The sequence below is a fragment of the Macrotis lagotis genome, chromosome 8, assembly GCF_037893015.1.
Source record: "Macrotis lagotis isolate mMagLag1 chromosome 8, bilby.v1.9.chrom.fasta, whole genome shotgun sequence".
NCBI classification, from domain to species: Eukaryota; Metazoa; Chordata; class Mammalia; order Peramelemorphia; family Peramelidae; genus Macrotis; species Macrotis lagotis.
This window is the reverse complement of record NC_133665.1, coordinates 151,842,826-151,868,614: the sequence shown is the minus strand read 5'-3', so window position 1 is coordinate 151,868,614 and position 25,789 is coordinate 151,842,826. Positions and strand designations below refer to the sequence as shown.

Sequence of the window (25,789 nt, the reverse complement as noted above, 5' to 3'; positions counted from 1 at the left end):
CAGTTTATACATAACCTATAATAAAATATATTGTTAATAAATATTCCAAATAGAAAAGCAGTTTATACATAACTTATAATAATAAAATATATTATGTTAATAAATATTCTAAATAGAAAAGCAGTTTATACATAACCTATAATAATAAAATATATTCTGTTAAATATTCTAAATAGAAAAGCAGTTTATATATAACCTATAATAATAAAATATATTGTTAATAAATATTCTAAATAGAAAAGCAGTTTATATATGTAACATATAATAAAATATATTCTGTTAATAATTTTTTTAAAATAGAAAAGCAGTTTATACATAACCTATAATAATAAAATATATTGTTAATAAATATTATAAATAGAAAAGCAGTTTATATGTAGCATGTAATAAAATATTCTGTTAATAAATATTCTAAATAGAAAAGCAGTTTATATGTAACATATAATAAAATATTCTGTTAATAAATATTATAAATAGAAAAGCAGTTTATACATAACCTATAATAATAAAATATATTCTGTTAATAAATATTCTAAATAGAAAAGCAGTTTGTATATAACCTATAATAATAAAATATATTGTTAATAAATATTCTAAATAGAAAAGTGGTTTATATATGTAACATAATAAAATATATTCTGTTAATAAATTTTTTAAATAGAAAAGCAGTTTATACATAACCTATAATAATAAAATATATTGTTAATAAATATTATAAATAGAAAAGCAGTTTATATGTAACATGTAATAAAATATTCTGTTAATAAATATTCTAAATAGAAAAGCAGTTTATATGTAATATGTAACAAAATATTCTGTTAATAAATATTATAAATAGAAAAGCAGTTTATATGTAACATATAATAAAATATTCTGTTAATAAATATTATAAATATAAAGCAGTTTATCCACAACATATAATAATCAAGTATATTCTGTTAATAAGTATTAGAAATTGCAGCAAAGTTTCTGGAGTTTGCGAAGCTTTACAAGTAGCCTGTCACTGGGCAGCGGCAGGCTGGGCCGGCGGCGTCACTGCCAGCTCCACGTCACGGAGGAGGAAGCCGAGACGGAGCCTCCGCGCGGCGGGCCCCGGCGCACGTGGGCCGGTGCGGGTCAGGCCGCAGACTTCCCTCGGCCCTTCCCCCAGTGAAGGCCCAGCCCCGGGGGCCTTGCCCAGGACAAGCTTCCGCCGCCGGGGCCTCGTCACGTGGCGCCGCCGGGGCCGTTGCCAAGGACGACGTCGCCGCCGCCGCCGCTACGTACGCAGACGTCGACGCCGCGCTCCCGGAAGTGGGTCTGTCTGCGCGCGGCGGGCGCTCAGGTGAGCCGCAGCCTGGGCCGGGGGGCACCTGCGGGGAGGCCCGGGGGGCGCTGGGGAGACTGAGGAGGCCGCGGCCCTTGGGCCTCCCCCTCGCCGAGGCGGTCCGAGCCGGGAGCGTGCCCGCGGGGACTCGTGCTGACTCCGGGGCGCCCCGGCGTTGCTGCGCATGCGCGCCCGCGGAGGCCTGCCTCGGGCGCCCCTCGGTAAAGGGGCCCCAAACCCACCTGCCTTCAGGTGATCGGGGTCTCCAGGTGATGGGGGGCCTCCGCCCGGGGAGGAGGCAGCGTGGGGGCCCAGCCGGCCTGGCCCCCTTGGAATAGAGCATTTCCTCTCCTAACGCAGAGAGCTTGGGTTCTGTGAGATACAGTTAGAGGAAACTAGATAAATAAATTTATTAGCTTAAATTATGATTAAGGTTTATCAGATTTGTTATTAATTAAATATTTACGATTTATGTTACAAAAACTTAAGTAGATATATTGATTACATAAATTAAATTAAAACCATTAAAATGAACCATCCCCTGCTTCTCCAGGATGGGTGAGTGATCCCAGGATTAACCCTTTCCCCTCCTTTTACAGAAACTGAGGGCAGAGAGGCAGGACCAGTGGTGGAAGCTCAGTCCTCAGATTTGCAACCCAGCCTGGCTCTCCCTCACCTGCTGGGGCCTCCTCCAGTGCGGAAGAAACAGGCAAGTCTCCTTTCTCCTCCTGCTCGTGATTGCTGAAAGAATAGATTTTTCTCTTGTACTGAAGAGGCTCGACATGGGAGAAAATTCGTGAAAGGAGAAAGAAAGTCTTTAGATAGGGGAGTGGGAGCTGGTTTGTAATACAGAGGAATAAACGGGGTAGAATGGGGAGACATAGCAGAAAAAGAAAAGCTGAATTTATAAAGATGATCTTATTTATAGTCCGACTTCTGTGAATTAGCTTAATGGAATTGTAAGAGGGCATTAGTGAGAATGTGGAGCCTAGGAAATGAAGATTTTTTTTTTTAATTATTAATGGCTCACATGTGTGGTTGTCATTTTTGTTTGATTCTTTGGGACCCTATTCCGGGCATTCTTTTTTTTTCTTTCCTTTTTGGGGGGGGCAAGGCAGTAGGGTGATGTGACTTGTCCCAAGGTCACATAGCTAGGGAATAATTAGTGTCTGAGGCTGGATTTGTGCTCTATCCACTGTCCCACCTAGCTGCTCCCATGGGATTGGCCCCCATTTTTTTTTTTTTAGTTTTTGCAATGCAAATGGGGTTCAGTGGCTTGCCCAAGGCCACACAGCTAGGTAATTATTTTGCCTCTGAGGCCAAACCTGAACTCAGGTTCTCCTGACTCCAGGTCTGGTGCTCTATCCACTGTGCCACCTAGCAGCCCCTCCCCCTCTCTTGATAGTCTGGAATGTTTTTCTTTTCCAGCTCAATTTATAGATAAGGAAATGAGTTAAGGAACTTGCCTAGGGCCACACAGCTTATATAAATATACCAGATCTGAACTCAAAAATAAGGCTTCCTGACTCCATTTCTAGGACTAGCCACTGCCTTGCCCCAAATCTAGAAAGGATGATCAATTCCTATTGATTTTTCCTCCATTTTTCTTCATAGTTAAATAATTAAATAGATGCGTATATCTAGGCAAAAAACTCTGAATCATATTTATTTAAATTTATATATTTATAGTTTAGTATTTTTAGTAATTCTCATTTAGTCTCATTGGCATTTTTTTCCCCTTAGATGCTGAGGAATCTGTTCTTGGGACATAGAATGCTACTTTCCTGCAGTTGGAGTAGAGTCTCCCTTTTGAAAAAGTATTTATTCACAATGAAAGTGGAATCACCAGAATTTCAGTCCCTTTTTACAGAAGGACTGAAGAACCTGACAGGTAAAGAGGTTAGGATTTCACTTTGTAGGCTTGGTTCCTTTGAATTGAGGAACATGGATTTTAATGCTGATTTCTACTGTCCTAGCCAACTTTTAATACTTTTATTCAAGGAAAAACTTAATGTGAATAATACAAAACTATAGATGATCCACCAGCACGAGTATAAATTAGCTGTGAAACCAACTTCTTTAGTATGTCTTGGTTCAGTATAGACCCATCTGGACCTTTGTGGAGAAGGATTTGAATTCCTGTGAGCAGATGAAGTTTCAGCTATGCCCTTTGCTGCATCAGGATCACAGGAGAAGGCTTAGAAAGCCCCTCAGAAGCCCTTTGATACATTCTGTGTCATAGCCTAGGAGAGCTGGAACACTTTCAGGGGGAACTGTTTCCTGAAGCATTTCATTCCACTTTTGGATAACTTCATTTCTTAGCAAGTTTTTCCTTCTGGTCTAACTGTGCCTCATTGTACCTCTATGAGCTCATCCTTAAAAGTGGAGGGGCTTTGGAGGTCTTGTAATCCAAACAAGGAAAGTAGCCCAGAGAGTGGCTCAGTGTTTTATTCAAGATTACCAAGGAGCTGACCACCTCTTAAGGGTGGTCTACTTGTATATGATTCAAATAACAAATCTGATTCCAAATCTAACATTTGTTTATTCTTCCGCTTCAATATATCACTATTAGTTCTGCCCCCAGACACCTTAGTCAAAGTCAGAACAAGTGTTTGAAGATGGTTCTCTTTCCCTTACCTGGTTTTCTCCAGGTTGAATATCCTTGTTTCCTGGCCCTGACACTGGTATGGCATTATCTCAGTGCTTCTCATCATTGTCCATGCTCTTTAGTAGTTTTCATTTGTCCTTCATCCTCTGTGGTGATGTATGATCTGATCAGGGCAGTGTCCAGTGGGCCATTCACCTCTCTAGGCCATGCTGCTTCTACTCTGCCGTCTCTATTTTTTCTCCTTTATACATTGGCATGGAGGACTCTAGTGAGGGAATTGCTCCCTCCAGTATCCAACAGTCACTTAACAGAGTAACTAAAGTCTTAGAGAGCTTGTTTGAAAAACTCAAAGGTTAGGTGACCAGGGTCTCAGAGAGCCAGTCGGTGTCAGTCAAGACTTGAACACAGATCTTTGTGTTTTTCTGACTAGAAGAGAGATTCATGTGTTTGTATTTGGGGGAGTATTTTATCTTGTTAACAAGTAGTCCAGAGAGTAGCACCAGCATCTCCAGATGGCTGTCCCACCCTCATTTCATGCTGAACCTATCTTTCCTCAAATTTTCATTTCCAGGTTTGCTTGCCTTGTCCTTAATGAAGTCATTTTTTTCCAACCCAACTGAGATGGTGGATGGATAAATTTCACTTCAGTGTATTCAGGAGGTATTTCTAAACTGTAAAACCAAAGTGATAATAATATTAATGAAAACCTCATTAATTGCTAGGCACAACAGCTTTCTCCAGAAAACCCTAGTCTTCCATAACCTTCAGAATGACTTTGAGGCCATAAATTTAGAGAAGCCAGACTTGGGAATCTTTAGCATTGGGAGACCTCAGATTTCAACTTCTGCTTCCATTAGACTCCTTTCTCCAGCATTTTCAACAGGGTCTTCATCCCTCCAGGGAAGAGGAACTGACCACCTCTTAAGGGACCCATTGCAGTTCTGAATGGTTCTGATTGTTAGGAAGGTTTGTCTTGTACCCAAATCTGATTGCCTTTTTTTTTTAATTGGGAGTTTTAAGGAAATGTACCTTCCCAAGTCTCTCTTTGAGATAGGTAAACATTTTCATTAGCTGTAGTACTTAGGTTTCCTTCAGTTTATTATCTGTAAAATGAGGGTGGGATTTAATAGTTTTAGTGTTTTATGAGGAACATATTAAAGATGAAGTATAATTGGTTTGACAGTGATTTTTAAAGGTCCTCTAGATTGGTTTAAAGTGAGCTGTAAATCTAGATGTGTGATATGCTAATGTCTGGTAGAGCTTTTTATTCAGTGACAAAATCTACCAACCAAAGTCCTAGAATCCTGAGTTTAATTGCTCTTATTTTGGATCTTCTATCTCTTTACTTGATTACTTTTTCTACAACCTTTTCCTTCCTTGCTCCCCCACCCCTTCTAGAACATATATACACATGGAATTATTGCTGAGTGGAGTGAGTCAAAGGGCAAATTTGCCAGGGGAAGTACAGTCATGCCTATTCTCAATCGTCAAAAATGGCTAAGCTATATTAACAATAGAAACAGTTCTTAGTTTATTTGAGAATTTGCTTTTGACTGTTGTAGAGAACTAGATGTCAGGAATTTTAAACTCTTTTATGTCTTTTTAGTGTAATAAACATTTTAATTTCATCATCAGTGAGATATTTAAAAAGTACGAGAGATAATAATTGAATAATTTGGGGATAATTTTTTATTAATGATGCCTGCATTTCACTAAAAGAATGATCATTTAACTTTCTCCGACTGCATGGGGGCAGGCTCATGGCTGATATGTCCATTGGAAGAGGGATATTCCCCAAGAGATACAATCTACTTTGACTGTTATAGAATTAATGAGAGGATGAATATTACAATGTGGGGCTGAACCTCTTCAGTTGAACTTTGATTTTGTCATTTTCTTCTAAATTGCCCCCAGCTTTGTGCCATGTTTTCAAAGATTTTATCTCCACTCAAACTTGAGTGGAGCACAATGATTTTCCCACGGGGTAGGGTTTGGATAGAGGAGAAAGTTAGTGCGACCTTCAGGGACTGAGGTCTTGAAAACAGGATAAAAGAAAAAAGGGGGAAATCTGAATCTTCTCAAATCATTGTTTATTAATAATCATTTTTCTCATGTCTGGAATGCTAATACCATTTACCTTCCAATTGGAATTCTGGAAAACTTGTGGTCTTGAGAATATTCTAGTAATGACCCTTCCTTAGAAACTATTTGCTCCTACCCTTTCATATATAGAGAGAAAACTCAAACATAGATGAATTAGGTGACTTACCCATTTTTCAGAGTGGTATAATTAATTTCACTAAAATATCTTTCCCTAGTAAAACATAAAATTTGCTTAAAATGAAAATGTAAGTGAAAATTTAAATAAATGATTGAATAGAAATTTAAAATTAAATGGAGACAGTTAAAGTTTTGTAACATCAATGTCACGGTGTGCTGTGCTGATAAAGGTGATTAATAACATTTTACTATGATATACTGAAATTGAATCAAATTAGCCTTTTTTTGAAAAGATGAAATTTTTCTGTTTTTTGGATATTTCACTAAGATTTAATTTTAATTTGATTTTATAAGATGTCTTCATTTCATTTGTATATAGTTTTTAAAAGTTATTAGAGGTAATAACATTAGAGAAATTTAAGAAATTAGCAATTTTAAAAATAATGGAGGTCATTTGAAATTTATAAGTATTTTTGTTTTATGACTAAACAGAAATTTAGGGTGAAATGATATTTTCCTTCAGTTGCTGTTTTGGGCAATTAAATCATCTTGGTAAATTTTTTTTAAAAATTCATTTTAAGAATATCAGATGTGCTCTCCCATATATATGTTGATCTTAGGCAATTTAGTATTTTTTTTTAAAAATTCATTTTTTGTTTATCACCTTTATTTTGAAATCACTGCTTGCGTGAACTTAGACAAATAAGCTTACCTCTTTGGCCTTGATTTTATCATCTAAAATGAGAGGTATGGGTAAGATGAATTAAATGGTTTCTTCCGTCTTGAAATATATGGACCTATAGTCCTTTTCTCCCTCTCCTATTTGAAAAAAATTCTTACCTTTTCTTATACTGCAAGGATATTTTGTTGCATTCATATACCACCATTTTTCAGTTTTTTTTTTCATTAATGGGCAGTCACTTTGTTGTCATATTTTTGCTACTACTAAAATTGCTGCTAGGAATATTTTGGTGTATTTGAGATGATGAGAATATTATTTTAAAAGCCTATATGGCAGGACTTCTTCATTTTGGCATCTGCCTTTAGTAGCCTGGTAAAGTCCTTAGACCATTTCTCAAAAGAGCATATTTTAAAATGCAAAAAGAAAACATGGTGATAAAAACCAGATACATTGAAATAGTTTGTATATGTCTACATATATATATATATATATATACATATACATATACATATATATATTTTAAGTTGACAGACTCAGAGACTCAGATGAAAAATCCTGTCCCTGTCCCATTCCAACAAGCCAAGCATTAACTTTGTTCAGGGCACAACTCTGGCTTCTAAACATTGAAGTGAAAACTAGTATCTTCCCTTCAGGATTTTCACTCTAAGGACAGTCTCTTTGTATTCATATTATCATTTTTTATTGATACGATGTATGACCAAATCAGATCTTTTGAGATGTAGGTCTGCTTCTCTCTATGACTATAACTTGGTATGTAACCTTTACCATCACCTGCCTAGTTTTCTTAGCAGGTTAGCATGAGAAATTGGTTTTGACACTTATTATTTCTTTATCATACTTATTTTGTTTATATTTAAATTGAAAAGAAAGGTCAGCCTACCTGTTTGCTTTTTATTCCAAAACATAAATTGAATTTCTCAACTTAAAATGAATTAATCCAAAGAAGGGAGATTTTGTTTTTTTACCTGTAGATAAAGCTGGGGCTTTTAAAAAAAACAAAAAAAAGCAGTGGGTTATCATTTCAGTATAAGATGAGTAGGTAAATACAGTTGCTTAAATGATTTCCCTAGACTTTTTTAAATGTCACGAGTAAAAAAATTTTTAAATGATTATCCTTTATTTCTGAAATTTATTATAAATAATATTCATGGAGGAATATAAACATCCATGTATTAATATTTACAAGAAAAAATTAGACATAAGTGATCCATTGCAACCTATTTATGAAAAATTTGCTCCTTCCTCCCCCCCAAAAGATTACATAACAATATTAAAATATATTTTACTTGGGACATAGTAAGATAAATAAAAATTAATCTATTTAATTGAAAATATAATTGCTTTTTATCTCTGCTGTTTTTCCTGGTGCCTTATTAATATATATGCCTTTTTAATTAATGTGTATTTGGGAATTTAAGCTTATTTTCTCCACAATTTCATCATAATAGAGGACTATTATGAAACTCATTACTTATTAGGAAAATAAATTTTGTTTTTTTTTTTCCCAGAGTTATTTAGTAAAGAAAAATATGAATTACGAATAGCAGGAGGAGCTGTGCGAGATTTATTAAATGGAACAAAACCACAAGATGTGGACTTTGCTACCACTGCTACTCCAGCTCAAATGAAAGAAATGTTCCAGGCTGCTGGGATTCGTCTGATCAATAACAAAGGGGAAAAACATGGAACTATAACTGCCAGAGTGAGTGAAGATTTGTCTAGTTCTTTAAGATTGACAGCTGGGACTGTTATTTCCTTTTTTTTTTTTTTTTTTTTAAGAAAGAGCTTTATACAAGAAATTCTGCCTTCCCCCATCTCCTGCAGTTGCCCTGTTGGACATTATTTAACAATATTACCCATCTCTTGTCTCAGAACCCCAGGGTGATGTTGTCTGTTCTTTGTTTTGAGCTGGGCTTTCATTCCCTCCAGCTTCAGTTCAGTTATCAAACATTTTTACTGAGTCTCATGGCTTCACTGTCTCTGCTTCCTCAGCTTGGGACTGTATAGCTTATTTGTAACATAACTGAAAACTAATTTGTACAATTGTTTCATTTATAGTGTTTTCAGGGAACCAGTTAATAATATTTGGAGATATTTGTGTGGAAATTAGGCGGGGGGGGAACCCAACAGACTTTTTGTCATCATTGGAAGATTTTTGGCTATGTCCTTTAATGTTCTTTAGAGATAGGATGAGATTTTATTTTTTTCATTGCCTAGAACTGGAATTTTATGTTCAGTTTTGCCCATTCTCTTCTAACTTAAGTCCTGCTCTGGTGTCTCATTTTGGTGTGAAGGGCTCTTATCAAGATGGAAAGGTTTCCAGAACAAACTTGGCAATATCTATCATCTGAGAACTAACTTAGGCACTTCACCAGTAAGTAGGTTGATCATTTGATAAAAATCTTTAAAATAAAGTTCTCTCAGACATGAGGAATTGTTGTTTGTGGGAGTGGAGGCAGTATTCACCCCCTCAAAATCCTATGACTTCTGGGAATATTGAAACAGCATTGCTTCCAGCGAAGGAGCCATTCAGGGAAGGTTCATCCTCCTTGAAGTTGGACTTGATTAGACTTTAAAATATCCTGCAAATACTTGGGTGAAGGAAAATGTGTGTGATCCAGTGTGCTCTGTTAAATTTGAGTGGGAGAAAACAAATGAATAGAAGCCATAGATTACCTCTGCATTATAGTGTTGGGCCTGAGGAGGTTTCAAATCTCTGCTTAGTGAATTCCAAGGAGAAGAGGGCGGGAGTGACTAGATGAGGGATCAGAGAAAGCTTCCTGGGGAGGAATCATGGGAGGCTCTTTGAGTCTTCACAAACCCCTTCTGGGTCAGGGCCATTGTTTACATTGAAATGGGCTATAAATGATTTTGTTGGGTGTTGGAGGGTTAGCAGTCTAGGTGGGAGAGTTCATTTAGAAGCAAGGAATGCACCAGATTCTCAGGGTTTATAGACCTGAACCTACTCTAACCAGAAACTGTACTGAGTAGGTACCAGGGAGACAGAAGCAAATATATAAATTTCAAGTTTACATTTTATCAGTAGATGGCATGTACATAGGTGATATATACACATATCTGTGTTGTACATCTGTGTACATACATTATATAAAATAAAAAGTAATTGAATCAACTAGATAGCTCATGAAATGGAATGCTGGAGTCAGAAAGACCTGAGTTCAAATCCATTTTCAGGCACTTAGTGGCTGTATGACCCTGGCCAAGTCATTTAACCTTTGTTTGCCTTAATCCACTGACAAGGAAATGGCAAACCACTCTATTATCCTTGCCAAGAAAACCCCATAGACAGTATTGGAATACTGTGATCCCCAAGGTCACAAAGAGTCAGACATGGCTGAGCAACGATTATCTGAAGAAAGGAAGAACAGCCGAGGGAAGGAAGAAAAGCTTTTTGAGGGTGAGCTGAGCCTTGAAGGAAGCCAGGGGAAGGTGAAGATGAGGAGGGAGGCCTTAAGGGACAATAGAGGAGGGTTGTGGTGGCCAGTAGGACTAGAGGGTATCGAAAGAGCAAAGTGTAATGTCACAAAGATACTGCTTCACTTAAAAAGATCCTGGTTTTTGTATTTTTACATTCAGCTTTCTGTTTGTATTCATATTTGTTGCAGCTTCATGAAGAAAATTTTGAGATCACAACACTAAGGATTGATGTCATTACAGATGGCCGGCATGCCGAGGTGGAATTCACAACTGACTGGCAGAAGGATGCGGAGAGGAGAGATCTCACCATCAACTCAATGTTTTTAGGTAATGCATGAGATTCAAAAGAGACTTTCTATGCACCAAAATTCAACAGGTGCATAGATAACCAAAAATATCTGTGCACCAATAGACAACCAAAATTTAAACAGATCTCTGGTCTCCAGGAGACCAGGTGAGATAGCATGGATGGAGACAGATGGAGAAAATATCCAAGGATCACAGTAAGAAAATCTTGACTTGGCACTTAACATCAATCATTATGTCAGTAGTTATTGATAATGTTGCTCTAGGGCTATAAACTGGGGTCACTCCCTTCAATGGTCTATGAGGCTGCCTTTATCTGTGCTCCAGCTCTGTCTCTACAATTCCCACGCTTAAAGAGTTGCTGGGGGTGGGGAGAGACATTGGGAAGAGAAGAGTGGTTGTTGGCCACTGTGTGTCCGAGGGGCAGGACCTGAAACCAAGTCTTAATTACTCAGATGGCTCTGGTCACTGTGGCCTGTAGAACCAAGTCTTGTAACTTTCTAAGGTAAGAAATAGATTTAGAATCAGTCACTGAGAAACAAGTCTCTTATTAGGTACAAGCAGGAAAGGTACTTAGAAGATTTTGGGTAGACATCTAGCTTTAGCTGATATTAGGAGCATATTTCAAAAATTTATTTTAAAGTTAAGGCAGAACCCTCTCAAGACTTGTGTCTTCAGCTCTCTCTGTAAAGGGTAGCGCTAAGTATTTTGTCCTAAGTCTTGCTAGGGGTTATGGGCAAGCAGCTGGAGCTGCTGCTCTTGAGTCATCCTGCCTCCATTCTAAGGATACTTCAGGGCTATTTAAAAATTACTGTATTTTATATTATCTATTTTATAATACATTTAGAACAAGAAAGAATCAGAGATTTCATTCAAGCCATTTAAAAGATGAAGAATCTGAAGTCTATAAACACTGGGTTCTTAGCCCATGGTTTCATAGTTAACAGTTCCACATTTGGATAGTGTGGTGCTGGCTAGGGAAGAACCTGGTTTTTGTTAGGCCAAAATTAGCCCCAAATGGCAGAGGATCAGTCCACATTTTGTTTCATCTTGACCTCAAAGGCTGCATCGATGGCACAATTAGACATTAGATTTTGTCTAATCTAAGAGTTAGGCATAGATAGTGAATAATTTTATTCTTCCTACCTACTTCTCTGTATTTCAAGTAAGTTACCATCCAGTGGGCAAATTGTCCTTGGAGAGTTCATGGAATCCTTGCAGCCCCACCATGCCCCCTTGAGCTCTTTCATATAAAGCAATTTCTTCACAACAATCTTTCAGAATCAAAGGAATTATCAGAATTTCTAGAATAGAACTTTGTCCTTGCTTTTTACACTGTTGGCTAATGCCTCAATAACATATTACAGAAGAGAATGTTACATATTAAAGACAAGAATCCTAACTAGAGCAATAGGAAAGGAGAAACCACCTCAGAGAGGAATGGGATCTTCAATCTAATAGTAAGAAAAAGGAAGAAAAGTCAGTAGCTCCACAGAGGCCACTTTTCTTCCTGCCACTTAAAGACATTCTCCTAATTCCCGTCTCTGAAAAAAAAGAAAAAAATTAAAAGCATATCAACCCTTTTTTTATAGTTGGAGAAACTGAAGTTCAGTCAAGTTAAATGATCTACTTGATGTCATATGGCTAGGAAATATCAAAGTTTGTACTGGAATGTAAGTCTCTTTATTGATTTAGACATAGATAATGAATGATTTTATTTTTTTCCTAGCTACTTTCCTGTATTTTTAGTAAGTTACCATCCAGTGGACAGTTGTAATGCTTTCTAAAGACCTCTTTCCCAATAGTCTGAGCTCTCGTTAAGTGTAATTAACTCTAAAAATTAGAGTGATTTTCTGTGATATCCTCTTTTAAAAATCAAATTCCAAATTAAAATAATCATAACTAGTATTACTAATTACTGCGTTTTAAGAAGTTGATGCACAGCAAGGTGTAAAGACTACATTTAGCCATAATTATATTTCTCACAAATTGACTGTAATTGTACCTTTTTTGACTCGATTTGAGGAAAATAAATCAATTTGAATTTCTTAATATTAATTTAAAACTTTATTAAAAGCTAGCTTTTGGTTTGAGCATTAAAGAAAAGGAGTCATTTTTCCTCCATATTTAACTCCAGCTCTTTGCCCTTTGAAGTGAGAGTCTGTCATCATCATTTTCTGCGTTGACTGATTCCTTAATAGCCATGATGCTGTTAAATAGAAAACACGTTATGTAAGCTTAAGTTTAGAACTGAACTCAAACTAAGCAGATAATTATCTTGGAATCCATACATTAAACAGCTTAATAACATGTATTAAATGTTTTACATGATTACTTACCTATAATCTCTTATCAGACCACTTGCTGCTGAGGGAGGTGGGAAGAAGGGAAGGATAGAATTTGGAACTCAAAATTTAAAAAAAAAATGCTTTTACACGCAGTTGGGGGGAAATAAGACATTTTTAAAAATGCATTAAATAACAAACTTAGAATACATAAACAATTTAGCCAGGCATTAGAACAATAGATTCATTACAGTTATACCAATGCCTTTTCATTGGTACCAGAGTATCACATAAAAAAAGTGATGTGCTGTTCACCCTGATCCTTCAACGACAATTAGTGAATGATGTGATACTTGGTGAGTGATGTTATACCGTGTGTACATGTGTGCACATGTGTGCATGTGTATAAAATGAATACTTTTCTGAGTAAAAAGTCCCCAATCATATTACGTCCTTGAACTGATCCAATTGTCTGATGTAAATCAGTTAAATATTAGGGTACCATGATAAAAATCTTCAGAAAAATCTTTTGTCACAATAGGTTTTGATGGTACTCTATATGACTACTTTAATGGCTATGAAGATTTGAAAAATAAGAAAGTCAGATTTGTTGGAGACCCTAAAGACAGAATTCAAGAGGATTATCTTCGAATTTTGAGATATTTCAGGTAAGATAAATTTATTTAAGTAGTTGTATTATTCAACCAAATTATTTTCTGAGCACTCTTATATTTGTTATGTCTGTTCTAAACTGGTTGGTTGGTTGGTTGTTGTCCTTCACTCTTGAAGAGGACCCAAATGATCCCCCCCCCCACTTCTTTGTGTCTAATTGGCTGATCAGACCAATAGGAGCTTGGCAAGCTCTACCACTGGTTAGGCCCAAATAGTTCACATGAACCTTCATAGTGGAGATGCTCAGAAGTTCTGTGTCCCACGTTTCTGTTGAGCCACTGCAATTGTGCTTCACTCCTAGAGTATAGTACCATCTCTGATGCAGGTACGCCATGCCAAGTAGTCTATGCCAATGTCTCCCAGTTCTTCAGAGGTGTTGAGAGCGTTCTTATATGGCTTCTTCTGACATTCATTTGAGCCATTACCTTGTGTGAATTCTCGATAAAATAGTCTTTTAGGAAAACGTACTTCTGGGATTTGAACACTATGACCAGCCCGTAGGCTTTGTACTCTCTGAAGTAGAGATTGACTGCTTGATAGTTTAGCTTGAGAAAGTAACTCAGTATCTGGGATCTTCTCCTGCCAGGTGATCTTCAGAATCTTTCTGAGACAATTTAAATGGAAGCGATTCAGTTTCCTGTCCAGGTTTCACAGGCATGCAACCGTGAGGTTGGCACAATGGCTCTGGAGACCTTCAGTTTGGTAGGCAGACTACTTCCTCTTCTCTCCCACCTATCCCTTTGGAATCTCCCAAACATTGAGCCAGCTCAGTGACGTGTGCATCAACTTCTTCATCTTTGTGTACTTCCCTGGAAAGTATACTGCTGACAGTTTCACATATGGATGGTGCGCTGCTGGTTGGGGGAAAATCTGTGTTTTCTTGGTGTTAATTGTTATAGTCCAGAATTAACCCCAAGTGGCAGAGGATCAATTCAAATTTTGTTTCATGCTGACTTCAGAGGATGCATTGACAGCACAATCATCTGTAAACAAGAAAATCACATACCACCTCTCCCTCCATTTAAGGTTAGCTGGTAGCATTTTTGTTTTTTCTTTTTTCAAATTTTTTAAAATTTATTTTAAGGCAATGGAGTTAAGAGAGACTTGCTCAAGATCACACAGCTAGGCAATTATTACATTTCTGAGGCCAGATTTGAACTGGGGTCCTCCTGACTCCATGGCTGCTGCTCTATCCACTCTGTCACCTAGATGCCCCCCACTGGTAACATTTTCAAGTTTAAATAATTTGCCATCAGCATATTAGTTGACCTTGATGTCATGTTCTTCCTCATTGAAGATCCACCTTAATTAGCTGGTCCTTCACCTGGAAGATGGCTGACTCCTTGAGAGTCAGTGTGGCTTCAGCACAGCCAAGTGAAAGTCAATATGTGACAACTTACAGTGAAATGCCAGGAGCAGAACAGAGGTCTGTACAGTGTTCATTGATCTGACCAAGACTTTGGATACTGTCAATTGGGAGGGCTTGTGGAAAATTGTCAAAGTGTGGCTCCTGTAGAAGTTCTACAGTATTCTATGTCGACTTCATGGCAGCCTGCTCACCCCAGTTCTGGATCATGGACAGACCTCGTGCTTTTCCTGTCACCTTGGAGTGAAGTAAGGTTGTGTCCTTGCTTGCCTGCTTTTTGATAACAGCACTTTCAGTGGCATTGTTGGACTTCACAAGGAAGATGACTTAGAGGCCCTAGCAGTGAAAATTTGAAAATGTGATTGTTCATTCACCATTGCTAAGTAATCATAATAGGTGATTGGTCAGTGAATACTTTGGGAAGTGTGATCTTTAGATTACAATCAAGCCTAACTAGACATCTCATTTTTAACTTATACAAGTGTTCAGCTATTCTCCACTAAAGTCTTCCATTGTGTTGGTGTGGCTTGGAGAAAATCTGAGATTTTCAAGGTGGGTTGTAAATTGTGCTGGATACTATGAAACTGAAAAGCTTTAAGCATTAGGGTCCTAGTGAGGGGATATTGCTGAATCACTTGCTAAGTAATTTCATTGAAGCCCATTAGCTGGGTTGGCCTCAAATGGGTGAACTGGAAAAGCTCAAATCTCTTAACCACCTTATAGTAAGTTCTAGAAGGGGCTGAGATCTGACACAATTCCTTGGATGATTGATGTTATCTCAACTGATAGATGATGTGAGAACTATAAAACAGTCTCTGTAGATGTGACAGCATCTTTCAAGGTAGCCTCCTGGGGTCCAGTGGATGGATATATCCCTGATTTCAGAGTCAGGATGTGAATCTGATTGTTGACGACAACCTGACTACCCTCTATGACTTTGGACAACCTACTTTAAGAATCTCTATTTCATTTTTTCATTGAAGTTGGATTAAATGATCTCCAAAACCCTTGCAACTCCAAATCTATGATCCTTTCAACTTCTATGGTTAGAGAGTAACGTACTTACATGAGAAACTAAAGCCAAAGAATATAAAGACTTTAATATAGAGATGACCACTCAAGTTAAGTACCACAGCTTAACATGTCTGTGCTCAAATTTTTGTCTAGGCTGAATACCTGGGAAGTATTTAAGTAATAATCCATTAGAGCCCCCCAAAATCTGAATACTTTAGAATGATGAGGTAGATATGAAAAGGTGAAACTATTCAGGTATGAATATAAATTTTTGCATTTAATAAAACATTGAGGCAAATGTAGAAGATTTCTAGCTAGATAGAGATAGTTCTGACAGTGGACCATTGGATTTGGAGTTTGAGGGTTGGGTTCAAATGCAGTCTCTTCAGCTTACCTGGGTGACCGTTTCCAAGTTATTACTACTCTCTCACTGTCAACCTTTTTCATCAGTAATATGATTTGGCTCTAAATCAATTGGATAACAGCATCTCAAAACAAAATTTCCTACAGAATACTTGAATGGAACTGTGCCAGAAAAGCCTGTAGAGAGCTGCTATGGGAAAGGAATATAGGATGACACTTGTACTGTCAAAAAAGATGGCAGCTTAACTCCTTCCATTTCGTAGGGTCACATTACCTTAAGAGAGGAGGAAACCTTTTGTTAATGGGCACTCAATGAAAAAATAATCTATCAGGGACAATTTTGAAATTCATCAAAGGAGGACAAATTCTTACAGAAAATTTAAGTCACACCATGGAAAATAAAAGTGAACCTAAAACTCCTACCCAAACAACTCATAAAATTGAAAAGGAACAAATAAAAACATTTATAAAAACATTTAAACTTGAACAGGCCATTTTTTTTTGTTTGCTTTAATTCAGACTTTGAAACCTTAGCAATTGTTTGTTATGGGATAATATATTTGTGGAAGTGTTGGGCATAAATAAATTGTTTTTGAGATGACAAATGAAAATTTTCATAGGACCTAGATAATTGTAAAAACTGTAATAAAAATAAGAATCTCAGTCAGAATTGACTAGCCTCTGTCTTGCACACTCTTGAACAGGCATAGAGAACTATGGATAGTGAATGCTACATCTGCTGTCAAATAGTTGGACCAATATTTGGTTAGTTTTCCTTAACTTTTTATTTAAACTTCCTTTCTGAGATTTAACTTACAGGGTTGGGGTTCAGAGTGTTATACATAAGGCATCTCTAAAAATCAGGTTAGTTTTTAAAACTGCATTTAGGTCTCTTGGGACTGGGATGGAATAGGGAAAGAATATACAGCATCATAGACCGATTCAAGGGATTGTTTATGATTTTCTCACTACTGAACTGCCCTTCTTTGGACTTTAATTGAACTTTAATTGTTCATTTGGAGGTCCTTGTGAGCATTCTTTTGGAACCAAACTCAGAAATAATATGTCCGGTTTGTTCAGATTGTCAATTCTTGTCTGTAATCACAGTCTTATACCAGTGCATAGTAATGTTTGCTGCTTATCAAATGCTAACATTTCCCTTCTTTTGTATCTGATTAATTGGATCTGTGATTGACAAATGACAACTTTTAAAATGTTTAGTATTTTGAGTTTCTTAGACTAACCAGTTTCTTAGACTAACCAGTTATTCATGTATCTCTTATATTAAGGATAATTTAAATGAGTCAGTAATATATCCTTTGTCATTTATAATTAGTTAAATGTTATAAGTGAAAGCAGAAACATTATAAACTGTTTGAATTTTAGTTGGAATTGGCTATCTTCATCACAAATGTTGAGATGGATAGAGACTGGCACTTATAAGGATTTTTGAGTGTCTAAAATGTGATCATGAGAGAATTCAAATAGCATCTTTGATTTGCTGTAGCATACCAAATTTCTGGCTTAGCCACTGATGGTATCTGAATCTCATTTTGTGGACTTTCACAAACAGTATTCTTTTCAAGTTTATGAATCATCTACATGAAGTATCTGTTGAAGAACTGGATTTGATCGTCATGCCAGGCATCTCAGCTGTTTGAAATTAGAAATAATGTGTTTCAAAGAATCATCTATCTGGGTGCAAAGATACATCAAGCTGAATGAATTCTGATTTAATATGCCTTGTTCAACAGAGTGCAGAACTGGCAAAACTTTAAATGATCTCATAAATCCCAGCACAAAAGATTTTACAAACTTGGAAATAACTTATCATTTGCAGTATTATTCAGATTCTAGGTTTGGTCTTTCAGTATTTGACACCATTTATACATGTGAGCTGGGATTCATTTATTTGAATTACATCAAAAAGCACTTTGCATTTGAAAATTGTGGAAACCAGATTGAATTTATGCATGTGGCTAAATTTAACTAGTTATAATGTCAAACTTCAAACAAATGTACAAAAACATTGCATAATAAAAAACTTCATCAAAGGTTTATTTTATTGAATACAGTCTGTTAAAACAGGCTTTCCTTTATTAATACATCAGCTAGCTATAATACTGTTTTGTGTTTTTTAGTTTAATGGATAATTTTACTTATTTAACCACTTGTTTTGAATTCAGACTTGGTTTAGTTCCTGTCTGAAAAGGGTGCTTACCAATGATGTAGATCAGATGTGTCAGATACATGGCCAGCAACACTCCCCTCTGTGGCCTGAACCAAATAAAATTAATTGGGAAATATTTAACAAAATAAAAGTACAAAAACAATCACCAAAGATGAGACTTATATGTGCTTTTCTGAGTTGTTTTGTGTCTTGTAGGGATCCTTATGTTTGGAATACTTCTAGTTTGACATCACTGGTTTGGATAACAGTTTTTTCTCTCCTAAATCTCCTTCAGTATTTTTACTCAGTTCTCATTTTTTTTTCCTGAGAATAGGCTGCATAAATTCATTATGCATTATATGCATTAAAGTAGAAGCATTTTATTGCTATGGTTATGAATGTTTTCTTTGCCTCTTAAACCAAAAGTGATGGTGTTAGTGCACATTTAAAAGATGTGGTTTGTATTAACCTTGACTGCATGTGGGAACTTTGCTTTTGCAGGTTTTATGGAAGAGTAGCAGATAGACCTGGTAGCCATGATTCGAAGACTTTGGAAGCAATTAAAGAAAATGCAAAAGGTTTGGCTGGAATTTCTGGAGAGAGGATATGGGTAGAATTGAAAAAAATTCTTGTCAATAATCACGCAAATCATTTGGTTCGTCTTATGTATGATCTTGATGTGGCACTTTACATTGGTGAGTACTGTTTGTGAATTACATGATATTTTTTGTATTTTTTGACTTAAATTTGAAATCTAAGGAAAAGTCACGTCTGACTAATCCATTAGAGGCAATGTGCTAGAGCAGAAAGAGTATTGAGGATGAAGTTAGATTTAATAAATGCCCTGCAAAATGGGAGTAATATCTGTTGTATCCCACGGGGTTGTTATGAAAAAGCAAATGAAATAATTTGGTTAGTCAAGTCCTTTGCAAACCTTATAATTCTTAGATCCCTAAGGTTATTTCAAATCTAAAACTTATGATTCTAAGATGGATTATTGTGAAAGGAATAATAGACACTTGGGTAAAAGGGAGAATTGAAATTAGATTTGTTAATAAGGCTCCAAGAGACTATTCTACACCAGGAATATTTATTGAATTAAAAAAGTTTTGAAAAAATTGGGGGAAGGAAAGGAAACTGGTTGTCAAGATAGGAACAGAGAGACAGGAAGCAATGATTTAGAGATTCATTGGGTTAGAACCTGTCCCATCATTTTTATAATTTTGGTGCAGATCTCTAAGAGTTCTTGTGATGGGAGTAAAGTTGAAGATAAGGGGAGCAGGGGAGTCAGTGATAATGTATATAAGGAAAAATCATAATCATGAGTATGTAATGGACTTTGCTGTCCTTTATTTCTTGAAGCTTTCAGCTCATTCTTCTGTAGCCAGAAAATTGGCATATTAACTATTATCATCAGTAAGATTATTGAAAATAAAGCACAGAACATAGGGGTACCCAGCAGAAAACTTCTGTTGGTTTTTTTCTGCATTCCTTAAAGGTGATGAACATCAAGAAAGTGCTGGATATCTTCCAGGTGTGAGCATCTGGAATCAGGGGGATTGAGAGAAGAGAAGTCTCTAGTCAGACCTGAAAAGAGGACTTTTGGTTTGGAAAGATGCAGGTTTGAGGTGCTGTATTAGGGTATGGCCAGAATGAAGCCAAGCCTGTTTAGCCCACCCTAGTACACTAAGGATTTCCTGACTCAGACAGACATCTGAAAAGCAAGTCTGAGCAATTATTACCATTATGCACAATCTGTTGTGCAATTTCTGCACAATAGATAGTGAACTTGGAGAATAGACAAGACAATGAGCAGGCTTCTAAAAACAAATGAAATAATGCACTGCTGAAAGATCCAGTGAATTGTCACGGCTGCCTGGCATTGTCAGTTGGACGTCCTACAAGCAAGAACGCCATCCATGGCTGCATGTCCTGGGCGGTTCTTGTCTTTGTCCTCTCTCAACCAAAACCAGGATCCAAGAGGCCTTCCTCTTTCTCCTGGCCTTTTGAGGACATCAATGGGGCACTCAGCCTGTCCAGGAGGTCCTGTGGAGAAGGTGATAGCCCCTCTGTCAGATTTTGCAGCCTACTTCCAGCTCTTCTAGGCCTCTCCATTGCCCTCATGTCAAACTTTTTCAAATCTTCAGTGATGACTCAGGGACCACAATAACATTGACAGAAAATTCCTATTAAGAAATGGATTTTTATTTCCAGGAGGACTTTGGTATAATTAAAGGAATTGTTCAGCCTGCCTTCTTTCTAATAATTTTCTCAATGAATTATGAATTTTATGGAAATTTGGGATTTGGACTGTATCCCCTAACCTTTGTTTTATATTGTCATAATGGGAGATAACTGCCTCTTCCTTTTTGTGGTGCACTGTCAGAGAGAGAGGATTCTGTACCATGCAGAATATCTGACTTTGAACAGCATTTCTGTTGGGGGGAATTTTTTTCTTTCAGTACTTTGACAAAGAAGTTAATGTTTTTGTTCATTTAAATCATTGCATTCTAAACATAAAAATCAACTGTTTCTCCTCCCCTACAGGTTTACCTGCTGCTGGGAATTTAGAGGAATTTAACAAAGTCAGCAAAAATGTAGAAACTCTTTCTCCAAAGCCAATGACTCTTTTGGCTTCATTATTCAAAACACAGGATGATGTTAAAAACCTTGATTTGAGATTGAAGATTGCAAAAGAAGAAAAAAATCTTGGCTTATTTATAGTGAAATATAGAAAAGATTTAGTTAAAGCCACTGATAGTGCAGAACCGCTGAAAACATATCAAGATTTTGTTTTAGACGTAAGTACGTGATGTTGCTATGGTCATTGCCTTAGTGAGAACTTTTTGAAATTCAGGTTTTATTTGCCACAGTAAAGTTTTTTTAAAAAGTGACTGAGAGATTAAACTTTTCTAGAAGGGGCACTGAACCATGGGTTGAATTCTGACTCTGCAGGTAACATGAGTTCCCTGGGCTATAAAGGCAAGGGATTGAACTGCTCTTGTCTGATCCGTCTTCAGCAGTATGTGACAGCAGAAACAGTTTGTGAATGTGAGGGTGAGCCCATCAGTCTTGGCATCTCAGATTTAGAACTAGGAGACTGGAAGATCCTCTAAACTTGGCCTCTTCAAGCCCTGCAAGAGCGGAACTTTCCCAGGTGTTGTTCATGGTAGAATCAGAATTCAAACCTAGGTCCTGAGTCTAAATCCAGTCTGTTTGTCCATAGTTCTGTGTTCTTGTTATTTGTCATGTTAGTCAGAAGATTCTTCCATCAAATAAATACTTGTGTAATGGAAAAACTGCTTGGCTGACAATCAGCAGACCCCAGATTCAGTTCTACTGCTCCTCTACCTCAGACATATCATCCAACCTTCTGCTCCTCGTTTCTTCATCTGTAAATAGGAGGACTGGGAGTTGGATTTGATAAGGTTTTTACAGTGTGAGAATTACTGATTTGTTCAGTGAATACTCTTAGTAAAAATGTCTTCATTTTGTCCCTAGTAAGTTCATTTTGTTTTTGTTTTGGATTTTTAGTCTAGGGAACCTGATACACTTGGTCGAGTTTGTGAACTACTCAAATACCAAGGAGAGGCCAGTCTTCTCAAGGTAATGCAACAGTGGTCTATCCCTCCGTTTCCTGTCAGTGGTCACGATGTAAGAAAAGTAGGCATTTCTTCAGGAAAAGAAATTGGACTAATTTTACAGCAGTTGCGAGAACATTGGAAGAAGAGTGGCTATCAGATGGACAAGGAGGAACTTCTAAGTTTCATAAAGAAGACCTGACAATGAGTGGATTTACCTGGATCATCTCAAAGGTCTTTTCTGGCTTGGCATCTCAAGAGACCTTTGACATGAAATGAAAAATGGGGGCTAAGAAGCAACAATTAAAAAGTCATTAGGGGTGGGAAAAGCCTGTTTTCCTGACTTAGGACAAAAAATAAAACTTTTTCTATTTTTAAGTTTCATCTCAGACCTGCTTAATGGGACTATTCCAGTCATTGCATAGAAGTGCCTACCTTTTGTTTCCCATTTTAATGGTAAATACACATTTATTAACAGACTTATTTGTGGCACTTGATTTATTTTCTGTAGAAGTCCCACTTTTACAGTCTAACCCAAATTACTTAGCTTCTCAAACTCCGTATTTTAGAATTTTACTCAAGATGAATTCTTTCCTTCCTCAGAAGTGGCAGTCCTTACAAAAGAGAAAATGACAGGTTGAAATAAAGTTTTCAGTGTTTCCCTTAGAGCTCAGTGGCTTCTTTAAAGAATAACCCAATTTGCATGATGGATAAAGATCTGCAATTTCAAAATAAGACTTGAAACAAAGTGATTGCAAAACATCATGTGTTAGTGAATGCACACTCCTGCACCTCCTGCCCTGCACCGCTTGTGTTTTGTCATTCAGTCATGTCAGATTCTTCAGGATCTGTGAACCCTCCCTGTCTCAGGGTTTCCTGAAAGGGACTGCGTAGGTTTGCCAGTTCTCCAGTGGATCCTCTCGTCAGGCAATCTGAGATTAAATGGCTCCCCCAGCCCTCACTGACCCCAGGTCCCCCTGCTTCTCCGCTGAGCCCACTTCTCCGCCAGCCAGATGGGTTCCTCCACACAGCCCAGGGGTTTATGTTTTAACTGATTGGGTAGTTGTGGTGATTACTAGCTGTACATACAGGCAAAGCCTGTTTCTAGTAGGTCGGGATAGGCCGAGAGAGTGGCCATGCATTGGACCTAGGTATTTGGAAGGACGTTGTATTCGTTCTGTTTCTCTGAGGTCAGAAGGAAGTGGTGGAAATCATGAGCCTATCATGTGAGAGGATAAAAAATATCACCTGTGAAGTTATCATTTGAAATAAGACTTAAACTATGAATTTTTGAATAAAAGTGATGCCATGAGAAAGAGCCTCTATACTTGTGTGGCGTTGACCATATCGTTTGGTCTTTCCCTGGGCCTCTGTGTCTTTCTTTTGTCAAATGAGAGGATTTGGACACAACGGATTCCGAAGTCATCCAGCTCTAGATGGATAGTTTGGTGATCACAGGTCACCGATAAACCACTTAAGAGGTAGCTTGATTTAGGAGACGTGCTAGGCTTAGCATCAAGGAAAACTGAAGAATTCAGATATCTATCTCCCTGTACACTGGTTAATGTAGGCAGGTCACAACAGCCTCAGTTTCCTCAAAAGTTTTTAAATGATGAAATTGGATTTAATTGCCTCTAGCTACCAATCTCTGATCCTCTGATAGCAAGGAAATGTCTCTCAGGACTTGTTTATGAATTTAGGTGAGTGTTTTGTTCAGAATCAATAAAATTTTTCCAGTTCTTACAGAGAAAACAAGATTCAGCTTTTTTTGTGACTTGAAATAAAAAATGATGTGTTGAAGATCTTGATAGCTTTAGAATGTTGAGTAGGAAAATGTTCTCACTGCCCAAAACTTATTTATTGCAGCTACTTTCCTGATTTTGACCTTTTTATTTTTTTGACTGAAAAAAAAATTAGCCCAGTTAATTTTTAAAAAATCCATTTTCCATTTCATTTCTTTCACTCACTCCTAATTGCTACCCCTTTTCTAAGGTTCTTCCGACAGTAAACACCTGATGAGTTTGTAAGCTGCAGCAGTGATTGATTTTTGAATGCATTTTGTGAGCTCTTTTTATTTCATGGATCTGAGCCTCCAATAATGAGCACTAGCAGACGGCTGAGTTTATAACTCCTTTGTGTGGCGGTTTGAGCTAAAGGTCGGCCTCAATAAGGACACATCTCATGGCTGACACTTTGAAAGGGTAGTTATGCTTTCAACTGGAGAACGTAGAAGTTTATGGAAGGTGTTTTCATTTAGAAATGGTTCATAAAAGCTATTTTATTTTGGTAGTGAAATAAAAAACACATGGCTAAACTTCCAGAGTAGTCATTGGTGAGCACTAGATGGCAGCAGAGCCAGGGGAATGATTCATGAGGCATCAGAATGAGAATCGATTATTGGGCATTTTGAATGGATTTTTAAGTTTAAGAACTATCCGTAGGTACCCTGAGAAGGAAAGATGAGCTATTCAGACCAGGAACGTTTGCCCTCCATTCCTTTATGTCAGCAACTCAAGAGTGGCACTTTTTTCCTCACAAGGCCCCCAAAGAATCCCACTTTTAATCAGTAATGCATTTTCCTTCGGTCTATGAGAATTTGCTTTTCTTCCTTGGCTTTAGATTGGGGGGGGGGTCCATGATCCCAAGTGCTGTGCTTTAGTATTAGTTTTGTTTCACCTTATTAATAAAAGCCTAAAGGAAATAGGATGGCATTTGCACTTGTTTTGTGATTGTTACCTTCGGACAAATGATCCTCAGTCCTTTTGAATTATTAGTCCAGGACTCTCCACGATTTATCAAACACTGGCTTCTCAGAGACATTCTGGGAATAGTTTGGGTCATAAATTCTAGGTCAAATGTCAGGGATCACCTTTGGGTGGGCCTTCTGAGCCCAACTCTCAGTTATCTATTTTCAACTCCTTTTGGAGAAGGGGTGTGGGGGGTGGGGAGGAGTGTGGTGAAGGAGACTTGCCCTCTGGCTTGGGGGAAGGTCAGCTAAGATAAGAATAAGAAAAGTTAATTCTAGCCATCTATCCTACACTTAAGCAAGTCTGTAATGGACTAGCACTGTAAGATAGCACAAAAAGTCATAATTTGGGTAAAAATTATGGTGCTAAGTTTTGCCAAGTACTTTATGCATATTTCATTTGCTTCTCACAATATTATAAGAAGTGGTTGTTCTTTTATCCTTCCTTTAGAGGTGAGAAAACAAGTTTAGAGAAATCATGACTTGCCAAAACCCCTAGCTTATTGAGGAAGAATTGAAATTCAACTTTTAGGTGTTTCCCTATTCATTATTCCAGTATTCTTTAAAGCAGGATTAAGGCCCTGGAGGATGACCCCCCCCCCAAGAAGGGGATGACTGATGAACCCTAAGCAATGGAAATAACCAGTGGGGGTAGTTTTCACCCCCCACACACCTCTTCATAGCTAATGGTGGATTTGTCTAATGGGGTACAAGTCCCTCGGAGTGGGAAGTCTATAACCTAACATGAATCAGGCATTGTACAAGTCATGATTCGCCATGCCCTGATCCCCGTCACTGTGCCCTCCCTGCCCCTCACCCCATTCAGTTTCTAGAGGGAGGGGGTGCTATTGGGATGAACAGGCATCCATGGGTTGTAATTCCCTTATCTTTGCCCAAAGAACACACCCTTCTGACCTTCCTATTTCTGAGGAGAGCTCTACCAGCCTTCCAACTGCAAGGTTCTCAACCTCAATAGCCTTGATGCTAAGCTCATTGGAAACCGCTTTCTTC

At 37.5% G+C, this 25,789-nt stretch overlaps 1 protein-coding gene across 1 annotated transcript; it reads left to right on the top strand.

Moving 5' to 3' along the window:
- The first annotated feature begins 1,248 nt into the window (after window positions 1–1,248).
- On the top strand, window positions 1,249–24,904 carry TRNT1 (tRNA nucleotidyl transferase 1). The gene is made up of 9 exons (XM_074198692.1): window positions 1,249–1,324; window positions 1,906–2,015; window positions 3,050–3,197; window positions 8,346–8,539; window positions 10,464–10,602; window positions 13,408–13,534; window positions 18,953–19,146; window positions 20,999–21,252; window positions 21,986–24,904. The coding sequence occupies exons 3-9, from the start codon at window positions 3,050–3,052 to the stop codon at window positions 22,232–22,234; spliced, it is 1,305 nt and encodes a 434-aa protein (XP_074054793.1). The 5' UTR covers window positions 1,249–1,324; window positions 1,906–2,015; the 3' UTR covers window positions 22,235–24,904.
- The last annotated feature ends 885 nt before the right edge of the window (window positions 24,905–25,789 follow it).